The sequence below is a fragment of the Aythya ferina genome (assembly GCF_964211825.1).
Source record: "Aythya ferina genome assembly, chromosome: 14".
Taxonomy (NCBI): domain Eukaryota; kingdom Metazoa; phylum Chordata; class Aves; order Anseriformes; family Anatidae; genus Aythya; species Aythya ferina.
This window is the reverse complement of record NC_140312.1, coordinates 18922298-18946937: the sequence shown is the minus strand read 5'-3', so window position 1 is coordinate 18946937 and position 24640 is coordinate 18922298. Positions and strand designations below refer to the sequence as shown.

Genomic DNA, 24640 nt, shown 5'->3' with positions numbered 1-24640 from the left:
ATGTTAAGGGAATTCAGTAGAGGAGTCACTGGAAAATTGGCATCTGAATTTGATGGTGATTTGTGTCTCTGCTTCTGAAACACAGATGAAATCAAGGCCCTTGTAATTCTGAAAATGGCCTGAGAGATCAGAGAAAACCCCGTATATTCAACATATTTCTTACAGTAAATATATTATTAAATCTAAAAGGAAAAGCACAGATACTGCGGTAGCCCTATCTATTCATCAAACATAAAGAGCCTTGTTAGGTAGGGATATACACAGGCAGTGGAACAGTAGACATTACATAAAAGATAAAAGAACTAGAGGAGAGCTCTAGTACAAAACCATTTCTCACCACTTCAGGTTTCCCTGAACAGTGCTCTGTGTTGTTATTGTAAGCACAATCAATTTCCTTGAATACTTAGTTTAAACAAAATTAGATTACCCTCTGTCTTGGCTCAGTAGCTGTGGAGACCACGACTGTATTGCAGATGGCAAGGGCAAGAAAAAAGTCAGTAAGGGATGTGGCAGTCTGCATATGTATAAAAGGAGAGAGATTTTCAGTCTGGAGTGCAGCTTCTCTCACTCTTCTCAGCAGCCTGCTGTCTGGAGTCACATCCTTTTCCTATAAGAAAAATTAAGGAGAATTATTCCCATTTATAACTGTGCTCAAGGAAGAGCTCTCAACTCAATAGTCTTCTGTTGCGTCTTATTGAGTTCACACCTAGGATTATGTAAGATAAATGCCTTTTGTACTTTCAATCTGGGGAAAACAGATATATTTCTAAAGGCTGCATAACTAGATTATTAGGAAGAAACTTACCTTAAAATAGGAGGAGTTTTCAGAGTTTTATTTATTTTGAGATCTATCTCAAGAATAATCTATACTGTGTCCCCAAACTTTGAAACTGCTGACTAATGAATTAAAGGTCATTCCAGGTGGAAGTGGATTTGGGATCACCCATTTCAGTGATGGAGCAGCAATGCTATTTCAACAGAGAAGACAGCTTGTGTTTATAGTTTGGTTACAACAAAAAAGTGTTTTCAGAATCATTTTGCTTTGTACCTGAAAGAGAAGCTGTCTCAAATTGCTCTTCCTCAGCTTTACAATAAACAGGTAAATGCATACATTCTGCATTTGTTCCTGAAACAGTACTGTAATCTACTACCACAATTTCTCTAATCAAATCTAAATTCACAAGCCAAACTACTTAACAATGTTACTTATCTACAATTTAATCTAATGTAGGGCTACGGAAATATGACTTTTAATGGAAATTTCATGTTAGCAGAATTAGGTTTGGATTTAATTCAGGGCCATATTCAACTAGAGCTTCCCAATTTAAAAGACATCTTCTGCAAGCCAGCACTTTTGGATGCCTTCTTTAAGGAATTGCCAGTGAATTAGCTGCTTCTAGTTTATCTCAACCACTACACTCTCCTCCTTCAATTTGGCACAGTTTTCTTAAGTTCCCTAAATATGCAACAGCTATCAATTAACCACCTTCATGATTGTGCAGTGCTAAGCTGAATATGTTATGTTGTAACTCCTGCTTGCTAACATGAAAACTGGTCCTTAAATTATCCCAATAATTGAAAATAAATCTCTTGCTCATTCTGCAGCACAGAATTCAGCTGAGATTCAAAGACAGAACCAGATAATGCACTCTCTGCAAGAGGAGGTTCTGGTTCCTCTGGCTCAGTGTTTTCATTCTTTTTTTCTTTTGCATGTGGGCAAAAATTTTAAGTGCAGATGCAGTCCCTCCTCTAGCAAATCGACATATACTGAGGAAAAGCCTGATTTTCAGGTATCTTCTCAAGCCTCTTAAAAGGAATCAGACATTGAAAAATTAAAGTGCTCATTCTTTAGAAATCGTTTCACAATGTCTTGCTGCAGCAGCTGATAGGTACCTGTGTGCCTGTTGCCTACTGTGCTCACTACTTAGAGCAATCACAAATAGCTGAACTGGACAATTCCCATGTAGAACATATTATGTACAGACATAACTCTCAAAACAGTGATGTTGGGAATTATATTCAATTCAAAACATTAACAATTAGAAATTCTGTTTGCCCAGCTATTCATATAATTTCCTCATGCATTGCCACCATTAGAATGAACCTCACCAACCACAGATCATTACACATGGATCTCAACCTCTCCTATTCATCACCATCCCACTCAGTTTTGTTTGCACATATATATCCACAATATCTGCCTCTAACTTGTGCCAAAAATAACAACACACACGTAGGCATTCCATTTCAACTGAAACTTTCTGAACTAAAAAATTTCCTTTGGAAAAATGGAAAATTTTCAGGTCAACTGTGGCCTCAGAAACAAGTTTTAAATATAAAATTTATACAGAGATCAATATTTTTATCTCTTTTTCTTTTCACATTCAGTGAAAGCAGGGCTGACCTGAATTTCCCTATTTCTCTAGTTTCAGCCTTATGGAATACCAGCAGATAAAAGAATTCACACAAACAAGTCTGTTCATTGACCGGCCTGAATAAAACTGAATGAATAAAACAGAAAATGAAACAAAACAGCATTGATGATAATCAATTAAATTTACCATACTTTAAATGCTATGTTAGTAAAATGTTGATGTTGTAAAATGGCCACTGCAATTCAGTTGTTAAGATCTCTGTATTAGTTTGATAGCATTTCTTCTACTTGATGGCTCTAAAACCTGATGATAATAGGACAATTGAAATCTTCATGAAATATTTCTAATAGCAGGGCACTGTTTATTGCAATTATTAAATCTAGAAGAAAACGTGCTGTCAAGATCTTACTTCATAAGAACATCTACAGGTAGACAGAATAAATGCTAATGCCCTATCTTGTTCCAAATTTGATTATCATTTTATATTTTTCCTACTCTTTTAAATTTCCCTGAAGTCTTGCTGTCAACCATATCTCCATTGTTTATAGTACATTGTTTTAATTTTTCCTCTGAGAAGTTGCAGCAGCCACAACAAATCAAATTAATAAAGTCAACTGGCATTGTCTCATTTGAGGTACCCAAAGAAACCGGTAAGGTGGCCAATGCCACCTTCAAGGCTCTGAAGTGACCTGGTATCCTCTTTTTTGGCTGAAGGCTGTCCTCTAGAGGGCCAGACAGACAGGATAAAAATTGGTTTCCATTTTCATAAGAGGTGTGAAAGAACAGGTGAGTCTGTTCTTTTCCCAGTTGCATTAGCTGTATAGACATATCCTTCTCCCTCCAGATTTCTAATAAATGTTTATGAAAGGAATAAATCAGTCACTATATTTCTTTCTCAGACTTCTTCAGAGATTTCTGAAGTAAAGACTACACTGTTCTTCTGTCCTTTCCATTCCACAAAAAACCTAAAACATACACCTACATTACCCTTTTTTATGATACCAGCATAATACTGATATTATACCACATATGTGATACCACACATAATTGTCAACAGTTCTCAACTACAGACTTTGGTTATAGCGTGAATATGAGTTGAGATGGATTCGTCCAGCTCAGTCTTATTTTCTGAGTGTAACTGTTAATAGGTTGACTTCTATCTTTTTGTATTTGCATCTCAAGATAGCAAGATGAGTGCTAACAAAAGTTAGGAATTTGCTTTTCCATTGTCCAGGACCTTGTCATGCTCTTTCCCACTGAACAGACTTTAATACTGAATTTTAGGGGGCTGTAGCTGGACACAGGATTCATCTTATCTTATGAACTGCATAAATCACATACAAGGAGGCTCCCCAAACTCTCAGGGATCACAAGGACTAAGACAAAAATATTGGAGGGGATAAAAACAGAAAGTAAGTCCTAGGATTTAGGTTCTGCATAAAAGCTACACTATTTTTATTCCAGAAAAGAAAAGCAGAAAAGCAGTGCTATTTAGCTATTCTTGTAGGATCTGCAGTCTCCAGTTTAATTAACTTTATCAAATGCCATGAATTACACATCATCCTCATCTCAAGCTCAGAGATGCAGTAAGATGAACATGTTAATTAATAAAAGCTTTTTAAATTTCAGGAAAACACCAAAACTAGTTGAGCAGAGAATGCTCTCACAAGCAGGCAGGTTGAAATACATTTTGTAGCTGAGGAGCTTTCTAATTGCAGAACTGCTCAGAATACTGAAACCAAGTCTGAAACATGCTGATTTGCAGGCACAATCAATTACCACAGTACAAATGCACTTAAAATACCATATGCAACCTGGTTACCACTGATTTGCATAAGGTTGATTGACGAGAGAATTTTGTGATCATTGCACAGATAATGCTCTTTTAAAAACTGTTCATATATAAATTTGACATTAGTGAATGATTATTGTTTGTTTGGCATAGTTATTTTCCAATTAAATTCTACATTTTGTAGGATATTATTAAGGTAACAGCCCTCCTTCTTTAAAATGCTTTTCTTGGCAACAGTTCTGATATGCAGGTGCTCACAGAAGATGCTGTACTAACCCTTACCCAAAAATCACTGTCTTCTCAGCAGTGCAAAGTTCTTCTTTTTTTTTTTTTTAATTACCTGAGGCTACCAGTTTCCATGAGTAGCTTTCATCTAGCTAGTACATCAACCTTTGGAATCTCAGCATTTATTAAGAAAAAAGCCAACAACAACAAACTGTGTAATCCCAGATGCTGGCCTTTGAACTTTGTGTTGTTTATTGTAGAAAGCAGGGCATTATTTTCTCTTGTGTTTTGATGATGAGAAGAAGCTGAGTCTCACAATTTCATAGTGAGCATCACATTTGACAAGTGTTGACTGCCACTGAATACTTCAGTGCTTTTATTTAAACAGAGACATTCATCCAGAAGGGCTCTGCAAGCCTTAAATTAAGGAATATTAAATGTGTGAGCGAAGACACAAAAGATGGATTTTTAATGAGAAACTTTGACTACTGATATCCATTCAAGCCCACAATACTATCTGTATACCCATTGTTATACAGATGTTCCAGCTGTTCTTAGCAATGTACAAATGCATCAGACAAGGTGATATAAATTCCAAAGGACAGGAAACACAGAGAGACAGAAAATTTTACTATCCCTATTTCATAAAAAGGAAATTGGTTTGGTAAATAAAGATACCACTGTGCATCATTTGAAAAATATCAATATATGGGGCAACATACTGGGCAATAAATACCTAAGTGTCTTCATTTTTTCATTTGTCACAGAGGTTAAGCAATTTATTGGGATAGAGTGACAGCAGCTAAGGCGGTTTATTTTCAGGACAGCAGCTTAACCTCCTTCTAAAAAGCAGATGTTTCATACTAGTTCCTCAGATTATGCTTTTACAGAGGGGAAACAAGCAAACAAGCAAAAGAAAACATGGCATTTTATTTCTGAAAGAAACTGAAGAGGCTTGGCAGAAAAACTATCTGGAAACATATCTGGCAAGGAAGTCCTATATCACACTTCAAAAGTCAAGATCCATAGAACAGATATAAAGAAGTTCTCAATATTCCATGAGGACTGGGCTGGAAAATGTGAGGACAACTGACAATCCCCCATATTCCAAGAACAGGAGGAACACTGACCAATATCTACTACAAAACAGAGAAACTGAATGAGACAAGTAGAATCTTAGAATTAATCTAGGCTTACATCAACCAAAAACAGTCAGCAAGTCAAAAACTTTGCCAAGAAGAACAACTGCAGAAAATAAAGTTCTGAGAATCCTCTATTTATTAGAATTTGTTACAATGAAGATTTGGAAGGGCTTTTTAATTAATTTTAATTGTAATTCTGATTTTGAAAGTGTTTGACCTTCTCCTGGAGTGCATAAAAGCTTTTTCTGAAATGTCTCTTAACAAACTTTCAAGGATTAAAAAACAGACTGACCTTGATTAGGTTGTGTTAGATTTTGAGAAGTTTCAGATCTAAAATTGAGATGAGTTTAAGGCTTTTCTAGAAGTGCAATGAGGATGACTCGAACTTCCATGTTAGTACTTGAGGTGAGGCAGAGGCCACCGAGCTAATGAATTGGGACAAGGCTGTTCAGTATCTGTTCAACATCTCACAGGGTTTGAGAATGTAATCTGATAAACCTTTCTTGCTTCATTTACATGTATATTTTCTATGTAAAAAATGTTGGCATTTTTGTTTTTTATTTTTATCTCAAAGAAGTGCACCACTTAGCTTTTGCTAAGTCACAAATCACACAGAACTGGTCTGGAGAGCACAGCTTTTGCATTCGGCATGCACAGCTCATGGGTGGCTAAACTGTTTATCGGAGACAATATGTTGCAGTGCTGATAGCAAAAGTAGTTTATGGCATTCTGAACTGTGTTCAGACTCAGACTTCAATCCCATAACCTTTTCCAACCATCATCTTCCAGAAGGACCTATACTGCCCTTTTCTGCAAAGCCAGGCTCCAGGCTCCTATCTCTGCTCACAGCCCCAACTCCTCTCGGCACAACCCCAGCCAGAATCCCCATTGCAGTCTACCTCACTTTCCTGCCATGCCAGGGTACCAAAACAGTACAAAAAGCTCATTCTGTGCCAACTACATATCTTGTAGTTAAATGTGCCAGCTCGATCTGTTTGTACTCACAATGGTGCTGCTGAATGCCACTTGAGATCGGTTGCTGTCACGACGACCAAGTGACCTATTCCGTGTATGCCCCTGAAAATGAGCTCTAGCACTCTGGCACCTCCTTAAGGGTCTCATGGTCCTTTGATTATAAGTGCCTGGTCTTGCAGTGTTCATGGAAGGAAGTGTGAAGTGTTGAAGTTTTACAAAATCTGCGTAATCTAAATCCAACTCCTTATGGGTTTCCAGGCGCTTGGCTGTAAATAGAGAAAATTAACATTATCTTTTAAAAGATAATTAACATTGTATTTTATACTGTTCTTTGCATGGCTTAGGAGTTATTACTTGGTTAGTTACAAAATAGTTAGTTAGCTTCCCAACCTGGTACGCCCCTCTGACTATTATCCTCTTTTGATAGTCCAGGCGGGCAGTGATGACATTGAAGAGAGAAGCCTGAAGGCTATCAAAAGAGACTTTAGAGGGCTGGGTCGGTTAGTGGATGGAGCGGGAGTGCAGGTGGTGTTTTCATCCATCCCTACGGTGGCAGGGAGGGGTACAGAGAGGACACGGAAAGCCCACCTGTTAAACACGTGGCTCCGGGGCTGGTGCCAACGCAGAAATCTTGGGTTTTTCGATCATGGGGCACTTTACTCAGCACCTGGCCTGATGGCCGCAGACGGGTCCCTATCTTTTAGGGGAAAAAGGATCCTGGGCCAGGAGCTGGCAGGGCTCATTGAGAGGGCTTTAAACTAGGTAGGAAGGGGGATGGGGCTGAAGCTAGGATTGTTGGGGCTGTGCCAGGGGGAAAAATGGCAAGGCCGGAGGATAAGGCAATGGCCCAGCTGAAGTGCATCTACACCAATGCATGCAGCACGGGTAACAAACAGGAGGAGCTGGAAGGCATCGTGCAGCAGGCAGGCTACGACTTGGTTGCCATCACGGAGACGTGGTGGGACCAGTCTCATGACTGGAGTACTGCAATGCCTGGCTATAAGCTCTTTAGAAGGGACAGGCAGCACAGAAGGGGTGGTGGTGTGGCTCTCTATATTAGAGAGTCTTTCGAGGTTGTAGAACTCGAGGCTGGAAATGACAAGATTGAGTCCCTTTGGGTTAGGATCGGCAGGGACAACAAGTCTAGTGTCCTGGTCGGGGTCTGTTATAGACTGCCGAACCAGGATGAGGAGACAGATGAGGAATTCTACAGGCAGCTGACAGAAGTTGCGAAATCGTCAGCTCTTGTACTCGTGGGGGACTTCAACTTCCCTGACATATCCTGGAAGCACAACACAGCCCTGAGAAAGCAGTCTAGGAGGTTTCTGGAGAGCGTGGAAGATAGCTTCCTGACGCAGCTGGTTAGTGAGCCTACCAGGGGTGGTGCCCCGCTAGACCTTCTCTTCACAAACAGAGAAGGACTGGTGGAGGATGTGATTGTCGGGAGCTGTCTTGGGCAGAGTGACCACGAAATGGTGGAGTTCACTATACTTGGCGAGGCCAGGAAGGGGACCAGTAAAACCGCTGTATTGGACTTTCGGAGGGCTGACTTTGAGCTGCTCAGGACACTGGTTGGTGGAGTCCCTTGGGAGGCGGTTCTGAAGGGCAGAGGGGTCCAGGAAGGCTGGGCGCTCTTCAAGAGGGAAATCTTAATGGCGCAGGAACGGTCTGTCCCCACGTGCCCAAAGACGAGCTGGCAGGGAAGAAGACCAGCCTGGCTCAACAGAGAATTGTGGCTTGATCTTAGGAGAAAAAACAGGGTTTATAATCTTTGGAAAAGTGGGCAGGCCACTAGGGAGGACTTTAAGGATGTAGCGAGGCTGTGCAGGGACAAAATTAGGAAGGCCAAAGCTCATCTGGAGCTCAATCTGGCTACTGCCGTTAAAGATAACAAAAAACATTTCTATAAATACATCAACACAAAAAGGAGGACTAAGGAGAATCTCCATCCTTTACTGGATGCAGGGGGAAACTTAGTTACAAGAGATGAGGAAAAGGCGGAGGTGCTCAATGCCTTCTTTGCCTCAGTCTTTAGCGGCAATACCAGTTGTTCTCTGGATACTCAGTACCCTGAGCTGGTGGAAGGGGATGGGGAGCAGGATGTGGCGCTCACTATCCACGAAGAAATGGTTGGTGACCTGGTACAGCACTTGGATGTGCACAAGTCGATGGGGCCGGATGGGATCCACCCAAGGGTACTGAGAGAACTGGCAGAGGAGCTGGCCAAGCCACTGTCCATCATTTATCAGCAGTCCTGGCTATCAGGGGAGGTCCCAGTTGACTGGCAGCTAGCAAATGTGACGCCCATCTAAAAAAAGGGCCGGAGGGCAGACCCGGGAAACTACAGGCCTGTCAGTTTGACCTCAGTACCAGGGAAGCTCATGGAGCAGATCCTCCTGAGAGTCATGCAGCACTTGCAGGGCAAGCAGGCGATCAGGCCCAGTCAGCATGGGTTTATGAAAGGCAGGTCCTGCTTGACGAACCTGATCTCCTTCTATGACAAAGTGACGCGCTGGGTGGACGAGGGAAAGGCTGTGGATGTGGTCTACCTTGACTTCAGCAAGGCTTTTGACACCGTCTCCCACAGCATTCTCCTCAAGAAACTGGCTGCTCTTGGCTTGGACTGGCGCTCGTTTCGTTGGGTTAGAAACTGGCTGGATAGCCGGGCCCAAAGAGTCGTGGTAAATGGAGTCAAGTCCAGTTGGAGGCCAGTCACTAGTGGCGTCCCCCAGGGCTCGGTGCTGGGGCCGGTCCTCTTTAATTATCTTCATCGATGATCTGGACGAGGGCATCGAGTGCACCCTCAGTAAGTTCGCAGATGACACCAAGTTAGGTGCGTGTGTCAATCTGCTTGAGGGTAGGAAAGCTCTGCAGAAGGATCTGGATAGGCTGCACTGATGGGCTGAGGTCAACTGCATGAAGTTCAACAAGGCCAAGTTCTGGGTCCTGCACCTGGGGCGCAATAACCCCAAGCAGAGCTACAGGCTGGGAGAGGAATGGTTGGAGAGCTGCCTGGCAGAGAAGGACCTGGGAGCATTGGTTGATAGTCGGCTGAATATGAGCCAGCAGTGTGCTCAGGTGGCCAAGAAGGCCAACAGCATCCTGGCTTGTATCAGAAACAGTGTGACCAGCAGGGCTAGGGAGGTGATCGTCCCCCTGTACTCAGCTCTGGTGAGGCCGCACCTCGAGTACTGTGTTCAGTTTTGTGCCCCTCGCTACAAGAAGGACATCGAGGTGCTTGAGCGGGTGCAGAGGAGGGCGACGAAGCTGGTGAGGGGCCTGGAGAACAAGTCTACGAGGAGCGGCTGAGGGAGCTGGGCTTGTTCAGCCTGGAGAAGAGGAGGCTCAGGGGCGACCTTATCGCTCTCTATAGGTACCTCAAGGGAGGCTGTAGCGAGGTGGGGGTCGGTCTGTTCTCTCACGTGCCTGGTGACAGGACGAGGGGGAATGGGCTTAAGTTGAGCCAGGGGAGTTTTAGGTTAGATGTTAGGAAGAACTTCTTTACTGAAAGGGTTGTGAGGCATTGGAACAGGCTGCCCAGGGAAGTGGTGGAGTCACCATCCCTGGAAGTCTTCAAAAGACGTTTAGATGTAGAGCTTAGGGATATGGTTTAGTGAGGACTGCTAGCGTTAGGTCAGAGGTTGGACTCGATGATCTTGAGGTCTCTTCCAACCTAGAAATTCTGTGTGATTCTGTGTGAAAAAAACTGAAATAAACTAACCCAAAGCTAAAACAACTCAAAAGCCATCATCAGAAAAACCTTCACGATCCACTTTATTTTCTGGCAACTCACTCTCTGCAATGCTTACTATCATATGAAATCAAAAATGCATTTCAAAGTGATCAGTTGTTTTTAAAGATTTCTCCTAAATGCTAAGGGTTGCATTTTGTAGTTGTCTGGAATACGAGAAAGAAAGAAGGTAATTCACAAATTTGTTAATGCGCTCTGTCACAAAGCACAAACATCTTTACAGCAGCTTCTTGCTTGCTAAATTAAATCCTTTGTGCTATGTAGACAGAGAAAGTAGCAACCAAGAAGGGGTCTGAGTAAAAATGTCCAGATTTGGCGCTGAATGCTAAAAGACTTCAGATACAGACTGCAGCTAAGGTTGACTCTAGAAGATGTAGATGCACCTTCTTTCATATCACACAGAAGTCTATGGCAATTACTTTTGGACCCACTGAGTTTGATTAATAACTATTTTCAGTTTGTGAGCCTATAGAAGATTGCCTGGCATTTATTTAGAAATGAAAATGCTCTTTTTGCACAAGAGGGTATTCAAGAGGGTATTCAATGCAAGGCAATGCCTGAGATGTATTCAGAAGGAAACAGAAAACCTTTCCTATCTGCCCTCCAAATCAGTTAAAACTTCACTTTAGGAATCTCCATAACAGGAGTCCCTCACAAAATGGAGACAAAACCATAAATTCAGTCAGAAGGCTCAGTAGGTTTAAATGTTATTATTTAAATTAATAAGATTTACTAGCTCAGAGAAAAAAAAAAACGAAAGTTTAAAAAAGTATCTCCTACCATTTTCCTGATGTGAAAACTCATGTCCATCAACTGTACAGCGTCGGAATACCATTTTGTTTTCTGTTAGTGTCCCAGTTTTGTCTGAGAAAATATACTGAATTTGTCCAAGATCTTCAGTAATATTTAGGGCTCTGCACTGAATGGGCAAATCTGCTTCTTCATCATAGAGGTCAATGTCATTGTGAATTAAGAAGACTTGGCCCAACTTGACCAACTCAATAGACACATAAAGAGAAATGGGGATTAAAACCTGAAAGAGAGATGAAAATCTCAGTGAGGTGTTAGACAAGTCTTATTGCTTTCTGTCAGAAGTTTCCTGGCACAAGTATACTAACATTTTCAGAAAAAAAGTTCTTCCTAGAGATGTATTGTAGGACCAAATAATAACATTTAAAAACAAACAAACAAACAAAAAATCTGCACACAATAGCAACGGATAGCTAGGGACAATAAGTCATGAATTTAAGACAAAATTATTTGAACCAAATCCAAAGATGAGCTGATGAGTCTGAAATTGGATTCTTGACTCTCTTACAAAGCACATGTTTTTGTCCAAGTTTCATCAAGGTTCATCAAAGTCAAGGTATGCAGTTCTTCCTTCCTGAAACTCTGAGATGATGCACTAGCAAAGGCTAACTCTTAATGTAAAAAAGTTTCCAAAGCAATGACTTTGCATGCAACACTTCCCATCCACTAACTTCCCTGTCATGAAATAATCCTGAATTCTTAAGGTGCACAAATGTTCTGTTTAAGTAATAAAGGATAAATCTGTAACAAATCTCTAAGCAACTCAGAAAGTTATTTTCATATTTCATTCATATTAAAGAAATTCTGTTCACTTAAATCTCAGCAGATAAATCAAGAAATCAGAAAAGCGTGATTTTTTCCCCTACACCATAAACTGTTCTTCATGATTAGGTTTAATCAGACTCATATACGAGTATCCTACTTTTAATTTATCTTATTTACTAAACCAGCAGAGCCATACCTAGCTATTATTCCCCACCGGCGAAACATTTTTTTTTTTTTTCACTGTCTTTCTGAGATATTAAGTGGCATTCCTATTCAGGAATGATGGGCATAGGCAGAAGAAAAACCCAACAACTGATATTTCGATGTAAGCATCTTCTTTAGTGCATATCCTAGAGATTCTGGAGCTATTTAAAGATATAATACATGTCCTTCTTATCTATATTCCTGTGACGTTTCAACACCACCAAAAAAAAAAGTGTTTTGAAAGAAAAAAAAGTAATATATGTCACACTTCAATGTTTTGAAATGCTCCTTACAATATTTTCAAATAGGATTAAGAAGGTACTGCACAGCTATTATTTGATACTAATTTTTCATTGTTGACTGTAGTCAGTTATGAATAGCTTCTTCCTTGAAGGTAACAGAGAAGTGTTTGTCTTTTACCTGCAGTAGGATTATCATGGTCAAGAACAGGTAGAAACCAGCAAGAACTGGAGACAGAAAATTGCCATTCTCATCTGGGACATCATAAGGTGGATGTTCTGAGAAGCTTCCAGCCCAGATGCCATGACCTGTTGGAATACGTATTATGTTGAAATACACTGAGCAGGAAGGTGATTATTTTCATCCACCTGTCCCACAAGACTCTTAGCTCTGTATACATCTCTTCTCACTCTACCTCTTGCTGCTGCAGGATTCCATCTCTGCCACCTAGCTTTAAAAGTCCTTAGTGTTGAAGACTCCCATTCCACTTTCTAACAGAAAGTATGATAACTTTCATAGAGAGAAGCTGAAATCTTTTTCATCCTTCCCGACCATTCTCAATTTCCACCTCTCTTTGTTAGCACATGCTTCCTATAACTCAAGCTAAGCAGCTTATTTTTACATTTCCTCCATTTCCCATCAGTTAGGTCACACCCCCAAACTGCTTCTTCCCCTGTATATTAAATATCAGTAGATTTCATTGCACTACTACAGCAAAGTTTCCAGTTTAGGACTTACCAACATCCCACCTGGGCTACTTTACCAGCTTTCATATTGCTCTTACTGACATAAACTTTGCTTAGGAATGTTACTAAATGTACATATTCAGAAACGACACCTAGCTAGCACAAACAACCCACAGTGCATCATTGCTCCCAATGCCTTTTTCCTGCCAAAAACCTCCACTTTGCATACCCAGTTCTGATAAAACTTCAGTTAGCACCAATTAAACTAGTGGTTGTTCTGCGACATCTGCCTACTAATATGCTGCCAAAGGAATTAAGATTATTTCAGCAATATCTTATGGCTAGAGACCTTAATCACAACGGAGGAAGGACAACTGTAGTTGACAAGTCACTTCTTACACCCATTTTTCACTCTACACAAGAAAAATACTGATTGATCCACGAGAAACATTTCTTCTTGTATAAGAGCCTTATGTTCAGACAATATTGCAAAGCAAGAACTCATGACAGAGCTATGGGACCATTTCATTTTTTTAACCTGAGCATATAAACTGTTTTCTTTAAATGCCGGCTTTTTCATCTGAGACTCCCTTAGATTTTAAGTTAAAGGACTTTATTACTCAAGGGCCCCTACAAAGAAGAAAAAGACAAGTTTCTAAATCGACATGACAGCAGCCAGGGAACAATGAAAATAAAGTCTCTCTCTCTCCCTCGCATAGAGCTTAGTTGTCAAACTGAAATCCCATTTCTGTGCCAAGAAAGCCCACTGCAACATGAAGCAGCAAAATTAAAAAAGTGATTAAGTCAGTTCTATCATTCATCTTTTTGAATGGCCCTTATTTCTAACGGTGTTACAGTGATGACTGGCTAGTGGGTCACATCACAGGCCTTTGGGGAAGGTTCACGAGAACTTGACAGGGGCACCAGATTTGACTTTGTCTCTACAAAACTAAATGAAAGCAGTAACACTAAGTAAGTTATCACTGAGATTAAATCGATTAAAAAAAAAGGGGGGCTTTGAACACAAATTGCTCATGGGAGCCTCTGTTATGTCTTTAAAGCAGTGACCCATTCAAAACTCAGCGGGTTTAAGTTCTGGCCCTTTTCCTCAGGGTTAAGAAATCCCATTAATTCTGACCTGCCTGGGACAGACTGCAGAGTTGGAGGGCAAGAGGGTGCTTACCTGCAATGAAAACAATGTTTTTCAGATCTACAATGTAGTAAACTACTGTCAGATAACCCCAGCCCACCCAGTTACCATATTCAAGTGTGCTCACATGAAAAGAGGCACTGTAAAGCCCCCAGAAAAATGCAGACAGTTCCTAACTAAACACTTAATTCATCTCAGCCTTCTAAAGGGACCTTTGGGTAAGAAGGTAGCTGTGGAGATTGTAAACTGAATGAATTACCCATGTGCAGCTCACAGATTGAAAATTGGATACCTCTGGCTAATATCACCCTGAATGTATTAGAGGAGAATGTTACTAAAATGAAAGTAAAGCTACATCATTTTACTTCTGTAGTTACACATGGAGAACAAACATCCATTCAGGAAGCATATCTCAATTTGTTAGCACCGATTCCTATAATGCATTAACCCAACGGCTTTCACTTCCTTGCTTTACACAAATTCTACCACAGTGGAGACAAGTCTTATGTGAAATATTTATAGCCATGGCCAACTTTCCTTCCATCTGAATTGTTCAGATTTGACATTTTAACTTGTATATTGGAAGACAAAAGAGCCTAAAGACTCCAAAAGCGTTGGGCCTTCAGCTCTAGATCTGATCTCGCTCATATAAGATCAGTTTTAATCACCATATAGAAAAAAACAATCAAATAGAAAGAAGATTTTTATCAGTGCTTCATACCTATGGCTCCAACAAGGCACATTGTGAACAGGAGTCCCACACATAAGAAAATATCCATATTCATCCGTCGCTCTATCTTGCTGCGCTTATAACGAGGACCATTGTTATTTAGCATGGCCTTAGTTTCGTGACCTTCAAAACACAAATAGATATATTTATGTAATATATATATTTTAAAGCATTTCACAATGTGGGAGCAGGATGCTCACAACTAATGCTAATTTAACTCTGGTTTCATTCAGTAATTTTATTGACCATCTTCTCATTTGACTGTACATCAGAACATATGATAGACTAAATCAAGGGGGTTACAGAAGACCTCCATTATATTACAGCTTTCAGCTGTAACATACATTTTACTTCCCAAAAGACAGCAGATTCAACAAGAACAAAAGGTTTGTATCAATATTCAAATCTTCTGAGACTCAAAAGCACAGATGTGCTTCTACATAATAGCCAAGTCTCCCTGAGAATAGAAGGAAAAACAGCAATAATATTGAATTTTGGTATTTTACAATCAACATGATTAAGTGCTATACTGATTCCCAACACCTATAATTGAAAAACATTTAAAATATTTTTCATCAGCTATTTAGAAGCCACTAGACATATTTCCTACATTAACTTAAACAGTATCTGACATTAGATCCAGCAGTGAAAGATACTAACATTGCTTAGTTTTAAATCGTGTGGATGTTAAGTGCTAACAAAACAGTAGGACAAGAAATAATAATAAAAAAGCACACCCAAATCATAAAACTTACTGAATTAAAATTGAGTTGGTATATTTTGTAATGGAAAAAGAGGAGTTCTTTAAGAAGCTAACAAGCAAAAATTTTCTACATTTCTACATTTTCTACATGTATTTTATTAATATTATCTAAACCGTGGCTCCACAATTAGCATATTTAGATACCATCTGTTGCTATATTAAATAGTATATTTTATGTTAAATAGTATATTTTATGTTTATTCCTATAGCCCTTTCCCTGGAAAATACAGGCTATACAGACTTGTATTTTACTATTATTTTTTGTGTGTGTGTGTTTTATATGTGTGTTTAGCATGTGAGAGGTACTGTTTGCCATCTAACTTTTGGCTTTTCCTAGAGAATTTTAACTGAAAGCTGAGAGTAAGGTATGATTTAATCACTCCTATTGGATTAATTCCAGCTTTACATCAAAAGTTATTAACTGAGAGAGACCACAAGACAGAAAATTACCCTCCAGCCTTATGTTCAGGACATTCACCCAAGAGCTGGGACTCTTGGCTTCCTATTTCAATGAACATTCAATTATTTACACAACCCGGAGCTATGTCAGTGGGACCAGTTTATACCATCAGTGCTCCTCTCTTTCTAACTCATGTATAACCTGCTTATTCCACAGATATTCAGAATACAACTTGCGAAGCAGGAGGTGTGTGTTCAGTCCCATGTAGGCAGAACTGAGAATGAAAGCCAAGTCTTCCCTTCAGTGAACAAATGCTCTAGCCACCAAGTTACACAGAAGTGGAGAGTACTACTGCCTGCACTTCTGTTCCTCCAGCAGCTGTGCGAACCTTGTTCCTCACTTTTCTTTTACAGCATGTTTAATAGAGTTTTTTGTGTTGAAAAAAGCGAACAAAAAACATGACAAAGCCAGCTAGTCCATGCAGAAGCCCTCAAACAAATATTGATGGATTTGTTTCAGCAAGAAAATGTGAGGAGCTTTATTTCCAAATTTCACTTCTGTTATTCCCTTCCACTTCAGCTGACCAACAGGAAACGGAGTGTTCTGCACACCTCTAATAAGTATATCACTTTGCAAGAAATGTAATATCTGAAATACGAGAATTTTTTTTTTTTTTTCTCCTAGAGTCCTCATGGTTTTGTATGCCGTGTAAGGCAGCACCTCACCTATCACCCCACCGGTACATGATCTCTCAATTTCTGGATGCTAATAGGCTCATCTAAAACCTTTTTTTCATTCTGGTACTTTAGTACTTGAAAAGCATATAATTCTTGCTGCTGTCCTTATTGCAATGAGAAAACTATGTTGGCTGTTGGTCTGTAATTAGGTTTTGGTGCATTAGCACTATTGCTTTGTGTAGAACCATTTGGGTAACCATGAAAAGCAAAATCATACTTGGATCAGATGAGAACTACACAGGCTAAACAATCACATCAAGTGATGGCTTGGCTCTTCACAAAGACTTCCATTAGATAGTAAGTTTGAGGAATAATAGGGTTATAAAAATAGAGAACATGCCATGTTGTAATGTGACTGATCTTGGATACTCAGAAAAGGTCAGAGACCATGATTAAAAGCCAGAATATAATAAATGTCAAAGAAACCAAGAAATGAAGCAGGTACTGGCTCAAATGAGTCTAATTTTAGAAGAAAAGAGATAAACTTTTATACTGACATTAACAATAAGATGACAACTGGAAATTGAGTTGAAGACTTACTCAGACCAATGAAACCACATCTTGAGAATCACTTTAAAACTCCCAGCTTTTGCTGCTGGCAGCTTAAGCAACATTAACAGAGACCCACATTGGAATCTGTGCTGATGTTGAAAGGAGCATACTGAAAAATGACTTGACCAAAGAGAAGAAAAATAGAAATCCTTACAGAAGAAAGGACCTGTTGATATGGGTCAAGAAGATGGCCATGGAAATGAACAGAGGGTTTGAACACCTCTCCCAGCAAGAAAAGTTGTGAGAGCTGGTGTTAAGCTTGGAGAAGAGAAGACTCCAGGGAGATGTTATAGTATATAACAATATAAATATGTAAAAAAATTAAAATATATGTATTGCTATATATATAATACATATTAAATAGATATATGCATATATATATATTTTATATATTGCATGTATAACATGTATATTGCATGTTATACATGCAATATATAAAGAGAGCTTATTAGAAGATAGAGGAAGACTTTTTACCTGGGCCTGAAGTGACAGGACAAGGGGCAATAGTTTTAAACTGAAAGAGGTTGGATTTTGATTGGATGCAAGGAAGAACATTTTTTATTGTGAGGGTGGTGAGACAGAGAAGTTATGTCCCAGAAGTATTCAAAGTTGGGTCAGATAGGACTTTGAGTATCTTGATCTAGTGAAAGATTTCCCTGCCCATGGCAGGGGGGCTGGACTAGATGATATTTAAAGGTCCCTTCTAACTCAGACCATTCTTTGAATCTGTGAAGTTACTCCCATTCTACAGGGTATGTTTCCTATAGAGAATTTATATAGTAGCTCCAAAAAAATGAGTGATAGGTTTGGAATCCTCCTCTGTCTGGCACTCCTCCTTTAGTCTGGTAGGTACCATCCTCACTTGTGATGTTCAGAAAGACAGGCGTTGAAAGACCTACAAGGTGAAGGCTATTTTGGAAATATCTGGGAGCTATAGCCATTTAAAGTCCACTTCTATAGCAATGACATAAAATGGCTGATTGTTAGGTAAAATATTATGAATTGTGGAGGTCAACGTAAGGTAAATGACTCTTGCAAAAATGGTGACTTATTTCTCTTAGGTAGCTCAGCCTTGAGGCCTCCCAGGCTGCTGGTTAGACATACAACAGGTGACATGACTTCCAGAAAGGTAAAAATAACCAATGGTGATGTTAATCATTGTTTTTAACCTGATTTTATTTCATCAACAAATAAAGAGGGTATAAAGAGTTGATACACTGGTAGTTGATAGGCTGCTTCTGAAGCAGAAGAGGGCACAGACATCAAAGTCAATGATAAATCATGCTCACTGAATAGAAGTGGTGGTAACATTCCAAAGGCAAAAGAAGCTGAGAAAAAAATGAGCTGACCCACTGCTGAACCTGGCACTGCTGCGCTTGATCTGAGCACTGACACCATCTTGCGCGGTTCATGTAGATTACTGCATGAAATACTGCAAGGACACACACCGTCTGTGTCAGCACAAACCTGTGGGGCTGCCACCTCTTCTGTAACCTCCAGCTGCTTTTCTACTGCTTTCCATGTGCTGGCACTGGCACTAGTTGGCTTTATGATGAAAACTAACCTTTTTTTTTTTTTTTTTTTTTTTGCTGGGTGGTTCTTAAACTGCATCAGTTTCTGCCCTGAGGAGCCAATGAGACACCTCTAAGGACAGCAGTATAGATTTTATAACCAATGAAATTATCATTATAATCAGAGCTACAGAGCTGAGAGTTAAACTCACCTTATCAAATTTGACTTGACCAGACATTTTGGCATAAATGTAGCAAGATACTTGATATACACAAGGATACTGTCACTTGCCAGAGACCCAGTGCAGGACTTGTTGCCTTTGGAGATGGATGAGTAACACCTTTACTTCAAAAGGTTATGTATTCTTCCCTCTGTACTATCAGTTCTTAAAATGTTAAATTGTGGTGTGATGCTAGACTACGCATATTTACTTAAGGATATTTACAAGGAAATTCTACGAATACTATAGGAAGAACTTTTTACAACTTTTTACCTGCATATATAACAATTCCTACTGCAACCTCAGTGTTTCTGATTGTACATCCACGAAGCAAAAGGCTTTCAATGTTAAAACCAATCCGTTCGTTATTTGGCTTTTCCCTAGGAAAAAAAAAAAAAAAAAAAAAAGTAAAATAAAGCTATGTCATTTTCTGTTCTGAAACAGTATTAAACAAAATTTCTGCATGCATGTCTAATTCAAGTTGAAAACAAGGAACTGCGAAAGCCCTGTATTGCTTGTATTTCACGCAGCTTCAATAATGACTCCAGTAAGATGTTATAGAGAAGTTTAAGTATCTCTAAAAGCCCATTGACATTTTGTATGTATTACGATATCAATAGGAAGAAATTTGGCTTTCACCTAGTACCTTATGTGATGAATTCAGTATCTCATAAATGAAGCCAAGATATATTGTACAACCTAATTCAGTTTGAATTCTTTCAGAAAGTGGAGCAGTTTTTGCCTGCTGGTAAAAGTTCAGATGAATGTATCAGCAGCCTGCAAGAGCCTCTGTCTCTCTATCTACTACTGCAGGGCTTCTCATCTTTGAACCTCAGTTCACTTCAAGAGTATCTAGGCTGAGACTTTCTTCCTCATTCTCGTGCTGTTTCATCCTGGCTGAAGATGTCCCATTACACACCAGATCCTTCTGCTAGTAGAAGAGACAAATGAAAACTTGATGGAAATTGTAAGGCCAGCACCCCATCAGGCAGGCAACTTGTTACTTGCCTCTGAAAATGAAAGATACTTATCACAGTTTTTTGTTTATGCATTCTGGTAGGCTTCTCCTGAGATCTCTACCAAAACAGATTTTTCAGTTCGGTCACTCCAACTGGTTTTGTTATTTAAGTACCAGCATAAGAAAATATTTATTTCAGAATATGTATCTTTTCCTACTTTCTATTGGATATTTAGCATTGCATTTACTAGTAAACTGCAGTGTTACTTAAATGGGGGTAAGGTGCTTTCTCAGGGCTATGTACAGTCCTATGTCTACCTGCAGCTGCACGTGACTACTAGACATAAAATAAGAGGAGTAAAAAGGTTGAGGTGCCAAATAACTACAAGCTGGTAGAATAATAGGTTTGCTTAAAAAGTCTGCAGAGGAAGATTGTAAGGCAGCTCTGGCTTGTAGTGGTAAAGCAGGAGAAGGTCACTGCTGTAAACTGGAGTGGAAGTGTATGATTTCCAAAGCACCTTCAAATTACAGATGCTTGGTTGTCTTCACTGGCATTTGAACACAATGGGAGTGATTATAGAGTATTTTGTGTATATGAAACCCAGGCTTTGGTGCAATGAGATTTAAGTACCCTATATGTGTATATGTGTACCCTAGTAGTTAATATATTAGTTAATAAATATTAATTCAATTGTCTTTGTTAACACATTTTAAGAAATAATGCCAGAAACATCTTTCTCTGGAAATCTAGATTTAGCTTTCGTGAAATCACTTAACAGAAGTCTTTCTGAATCCCCTTGAGCAGAATTTGCTGTGGCCAGGACATGTCAGATGGACATCATTAAGTTCTTACCATTTTTAGCAGAGAGAGTTCTGTACTGCTACAGGCTTATAGCAGGGAGGCAGATGATCAATAATTTATTAAAACAGACCAAAGAAAAAAAATACATTTTCCATGGAAAATTCTTTCATCTATCCCCGAATCAGGGAGAGAAAGGTCCTCTATTGCACCAAGCAGGTGAGATAATACACATTTCCAAAAGAGTTTTCTGTTACAGGCTTTCAACAGAGATTTGAAGAGTTTGAAGCTAGTCCTTGGTCCTAAGGGTGTGTTTTTGTGTGTTTTCTTGTGACATATTGCCTACATTTATATAATCTCAGTGCTCTTGTGCTGTATTACAGCAGGCTAATTGGAAGGATTGCTTCAATTTAGATTATGCCCAGCGGTTCTCAAAGCCAGCAACTACAGCTAGCAATCAATACAAACTTGACCTGTTTTTACATTTTAAGATATCATAGCAGAGGGGAATGACATTGCTATTAGACACATCATTCTGACAGGGCATAAATTCTCAAGACCAGGTTAGGAACAGTCAGGGCTAATGTGTGAGGATCTGCTGGTTTACTGATGTCAGAGGATCTGGCCATTTGCAGCTATGCCAGGTGCAACACTCTCTACATTGTCCTGGCAGACATTAACTATTAGTTTAGCTACTAGTAAACCTAAAAAAGTCAGAGTGTGGACAGGCATGCTGATACATTCATACAAGTTAAATTCTTTAAATTTGTTGCATGATGTGGAACATGCATTTGGTCTGGGGCAGCAACTTATTTCAGACAATTCCCTGGTGTGGGAATCAGCATGGATCAAGGACTATTCTGGAGAGGCCCTTGGGAAACAGCTGCCCTGTAATCGAAAGTAAGAGAACTTTAGGACATGAGCCAAATTGACCTTGTAGCCTAGGAAACATCTGCTGAATTTGATTGTGTAGATTTCCCCATTATGCCTATCCCAAATTATTTAACGAAAGAAAGAACATGAGGAACAGAGGATGCAGCTTTTTCCTCACACAATTATGTTTACATTCAAAAAAAAGCACTTTTTTTTTTTAGATTAATGCATTGGCTCATTAGGATTTTTTGGTGATGTCTTTTGTGTTCCATCCAGAAGAAAATCTGGTTTGTTTGTTAGATCCTGGATAGCTTTTCCCTGTGGCCACAAATATGAAGACATCAGAACCATGCAGCCGGATATCTTTAAACATAAAGAAGGATTTAGATTTAACATCTAGCTTAGCCTAATCCTCAGGTCATATAAATGCACTTATATCTGAATTCTGAAAAGAGATGAAGCCTTGTGAGAACAATTTTTATAAAACAACTGCAAATTCAATGTCAAGCCTCTGTCCTGCCTTGCCTTAAAACCTGGATTCCAGTCTACATTTTATATTGACTTCTGAGTTAAGGAATAGATAACAGTGTTGTCAATCAATTTCTGCAAAATATGTTGCTTCCTTCCATATCTCCCCCAAGTAAAATATTAAAGCTGAGGCACAAAATGAACTTGTGGGTTACAGATACTTACATGTACCCTTTGAATTTATTGAGATCATTGTTAGGCATTTCACAGATGATGGTGTTTTGGAAAAATTCTGGTTCAAATAAAGTATTCTGCAAAAGAAAACACACTGGGAGTGAGCATTAAATACAAAAAGTATTTGAAATGCTAAACACTAACACAGATGGGCTTGTAAATGCACTTCACAAAAAAAAATTTAAAAAATAAAAAAATAAATAAAAAAGGGTAAAACCCTGCCCTTGGATTCATACACAGCCAGATGGTGCAGCCAAGAGCAATAGCTGCCTATATTTTTAATTTTTAAATTCTCAAATAGCACACAAATAAATTCTTTTTTTTTTTTTTTTTTCAACAAAAATCTATTTTAGCATAAGCAAACTTAATTTTGAAAAATAATGTAATTATTATTATTATTATTATTTCAGAATGGCATTATCACACTATAGCAGATCTCCTTTGCTGGATTAACAAATCATTAAATTAAATTTAAAACTACTGTGTATTGGACAAGAAAACACAGATGCTGGTTAGTGAATACACCTGTCTTCATTTAAGGTAAATGTAACAAAGTTCAAATTCTTTATGAAACAAAACAGTCTTCAACCAAAAGCAAGATCAGCTGAAAATAATTTCAATGTTAATACGGATTTTGAAATATATTAGAAAAGTTGCTTTACTGGTAAGGAATACATGATCACAAATAAGAGCTCGCATACTTGAATAATTTGAATATAGTCAAATAAATAAAACTAAAACAGACTAACAGCAAAACAAACAAACAAACAAACAAACAAAAAAAAAAAAAAAAAAAAAAAAGAAGGAAGAGGGTAGAAAGAGTCCTATGTACCAGGAGAGCTGGGAGCTGAAGTAAGACACACACTTTTGCTTGATTTCCCCCTTATTCAAGGAAACAGGCTTGCTTTTTGGCTGCGTGAAGCAGTCCAGAAAGCTGACAACAGGAAAGGTACATGATTGCCATAACTTTTTCTTTCTCAGCTGAAAAGATACAGAAGACTTTGATTTTAGATCAAGAACATGTAATAAAAATGGGATGCAAAAAACATGAAAGAGGATCATTATTGCTGTGTAATAAAAAAGTTAAGATAATTAAAAACAACTTGAATCTAAACTCCTCCCATTAGGATATTCAGAAATGGAAATCAGGTCTGCTGCTGGGCTTCCCTATCTTTTTCTAAAGTAAGAGGGAATTCCAGAAGTTAGACTCCTTCAGAAAATCAAATCTTAAGAACCCTTCACTGAAATTCATAAAAGCTTTGCTGGACTGCAAGAGCAATTCCTCACAGTGCTAGTCCACAAGTCTCTCTCTCTCTCTCTCTTTCTCTCTATTTTTTTTTTTAATGTGCTCTAATTCTTAAATTATTTTCTCTCTCCTGCTCTTCTTTTTCTGAGCAATACATAGATTTTATACATATACATACAAAATAAAACGTAAGTATAAACAAATAGAGAATCTGATCCAAAAAATAATTTTTGGAGGAAAAGTAAAAACTTGATGAATATCAGGGCATTTTGTATGCCTTCTGCCCCACATAGTTGAATATTTTTACCACCTCTTTTAAGATCATTGCTGAATCTTATTCAACTCAGTAAAGTCAAGAGAAAAATCAATGCTTATTTGGTTATCCTATAAATATTTCTACAACAGGAGAATGGCAAGATGCAAAAAGAATATGGAGAGCTCATTACTCATTGAACAACCTAATAGGTTTCTAGCTAGAAAGGGGTAGAGAAAGATGATTCTTCTCAACACATTTTCTTCTGATGACAAGAATTTTACTATTGAAAATTCAAGTTAGAAAATCGCTTAAAAGAAATGAAAAAAACAACAAAACAGCTTCCTTCCTCTCAATCTTTCAAAGGCATGTGAATTCAGTATTCCTAAGCATATCCTAAACCAAAGAACTAACCTCAGTTCATACATGTTTCATTACTCCTTAAAGAGTCACACTCTATAGATGTAATTAAATCTGATAAGTTTTATGGAGCACTTAAATGACAAGATTAAACAAAGCTCAAAGAACAAGGAAGTAGTAGTAGACAGGAACACTAAAACCAGTTCATATGCTATTTAGCACACTGTTTTTTTTTTGTTTTGTTTTGTTTTTTTAAACATTCTGTTTAAACATACTGTTTACATTAATAATTTAAAATAACAGGGTAATAGAAATGATTATTTGAGCTCTGACCTTCCTGAGCACTGGATATCACCATGGTCAGAAATGCATTCCACATTGCCTATGTAACAAGACTTCATACGTATAAACACTTCTGGG

The 24640-nt window shown here is 38.7% G+C and overlaps 1 protein-coding gene across 4 annotated transcripts in view; it reads right to left on the bottom strand.

The window, feature by feature from the left end:
- Window positions 1-24640, bottom strand: part of ATP10B (ATPase phospholipid transporting 10B (putative)) — a 212549-nt gene that overhangs the window by 18488 nt on the left and 169421 nt on the right. For all 4 annotated transcript variants that reach the window (XM_084535382.1, XM_084535383.1, XM_084535381.1 and 1 more), the window contains 7 exons: window positions 22353-22438; window positions 19303-19409; window positions 14837-14968; window positions 12460-12587; window positions 11041-11293; window positions 6540-6775; window positions 428-607 (listed from right to left, as the gene is read on the bottom strand). In XM_084535382.1, the coding sequence (XP_084391508.1) occupies window positions 428-607; window positions 6540-6775; window positions 11041-11293; window positions 12460-12587; window positions 14837-14968; window positions 19303-19409; window positions 22353-22438 (1122 nt within the window). The remainder of the gene's footprint in view (window positions 1-427; window positions 608-6539; window positions 6776-11040; window positions 11294-12459; window positions 12588-14836; window positions 14969-19302; window positions 19410-22352; window positions 22439-24640) is intronic.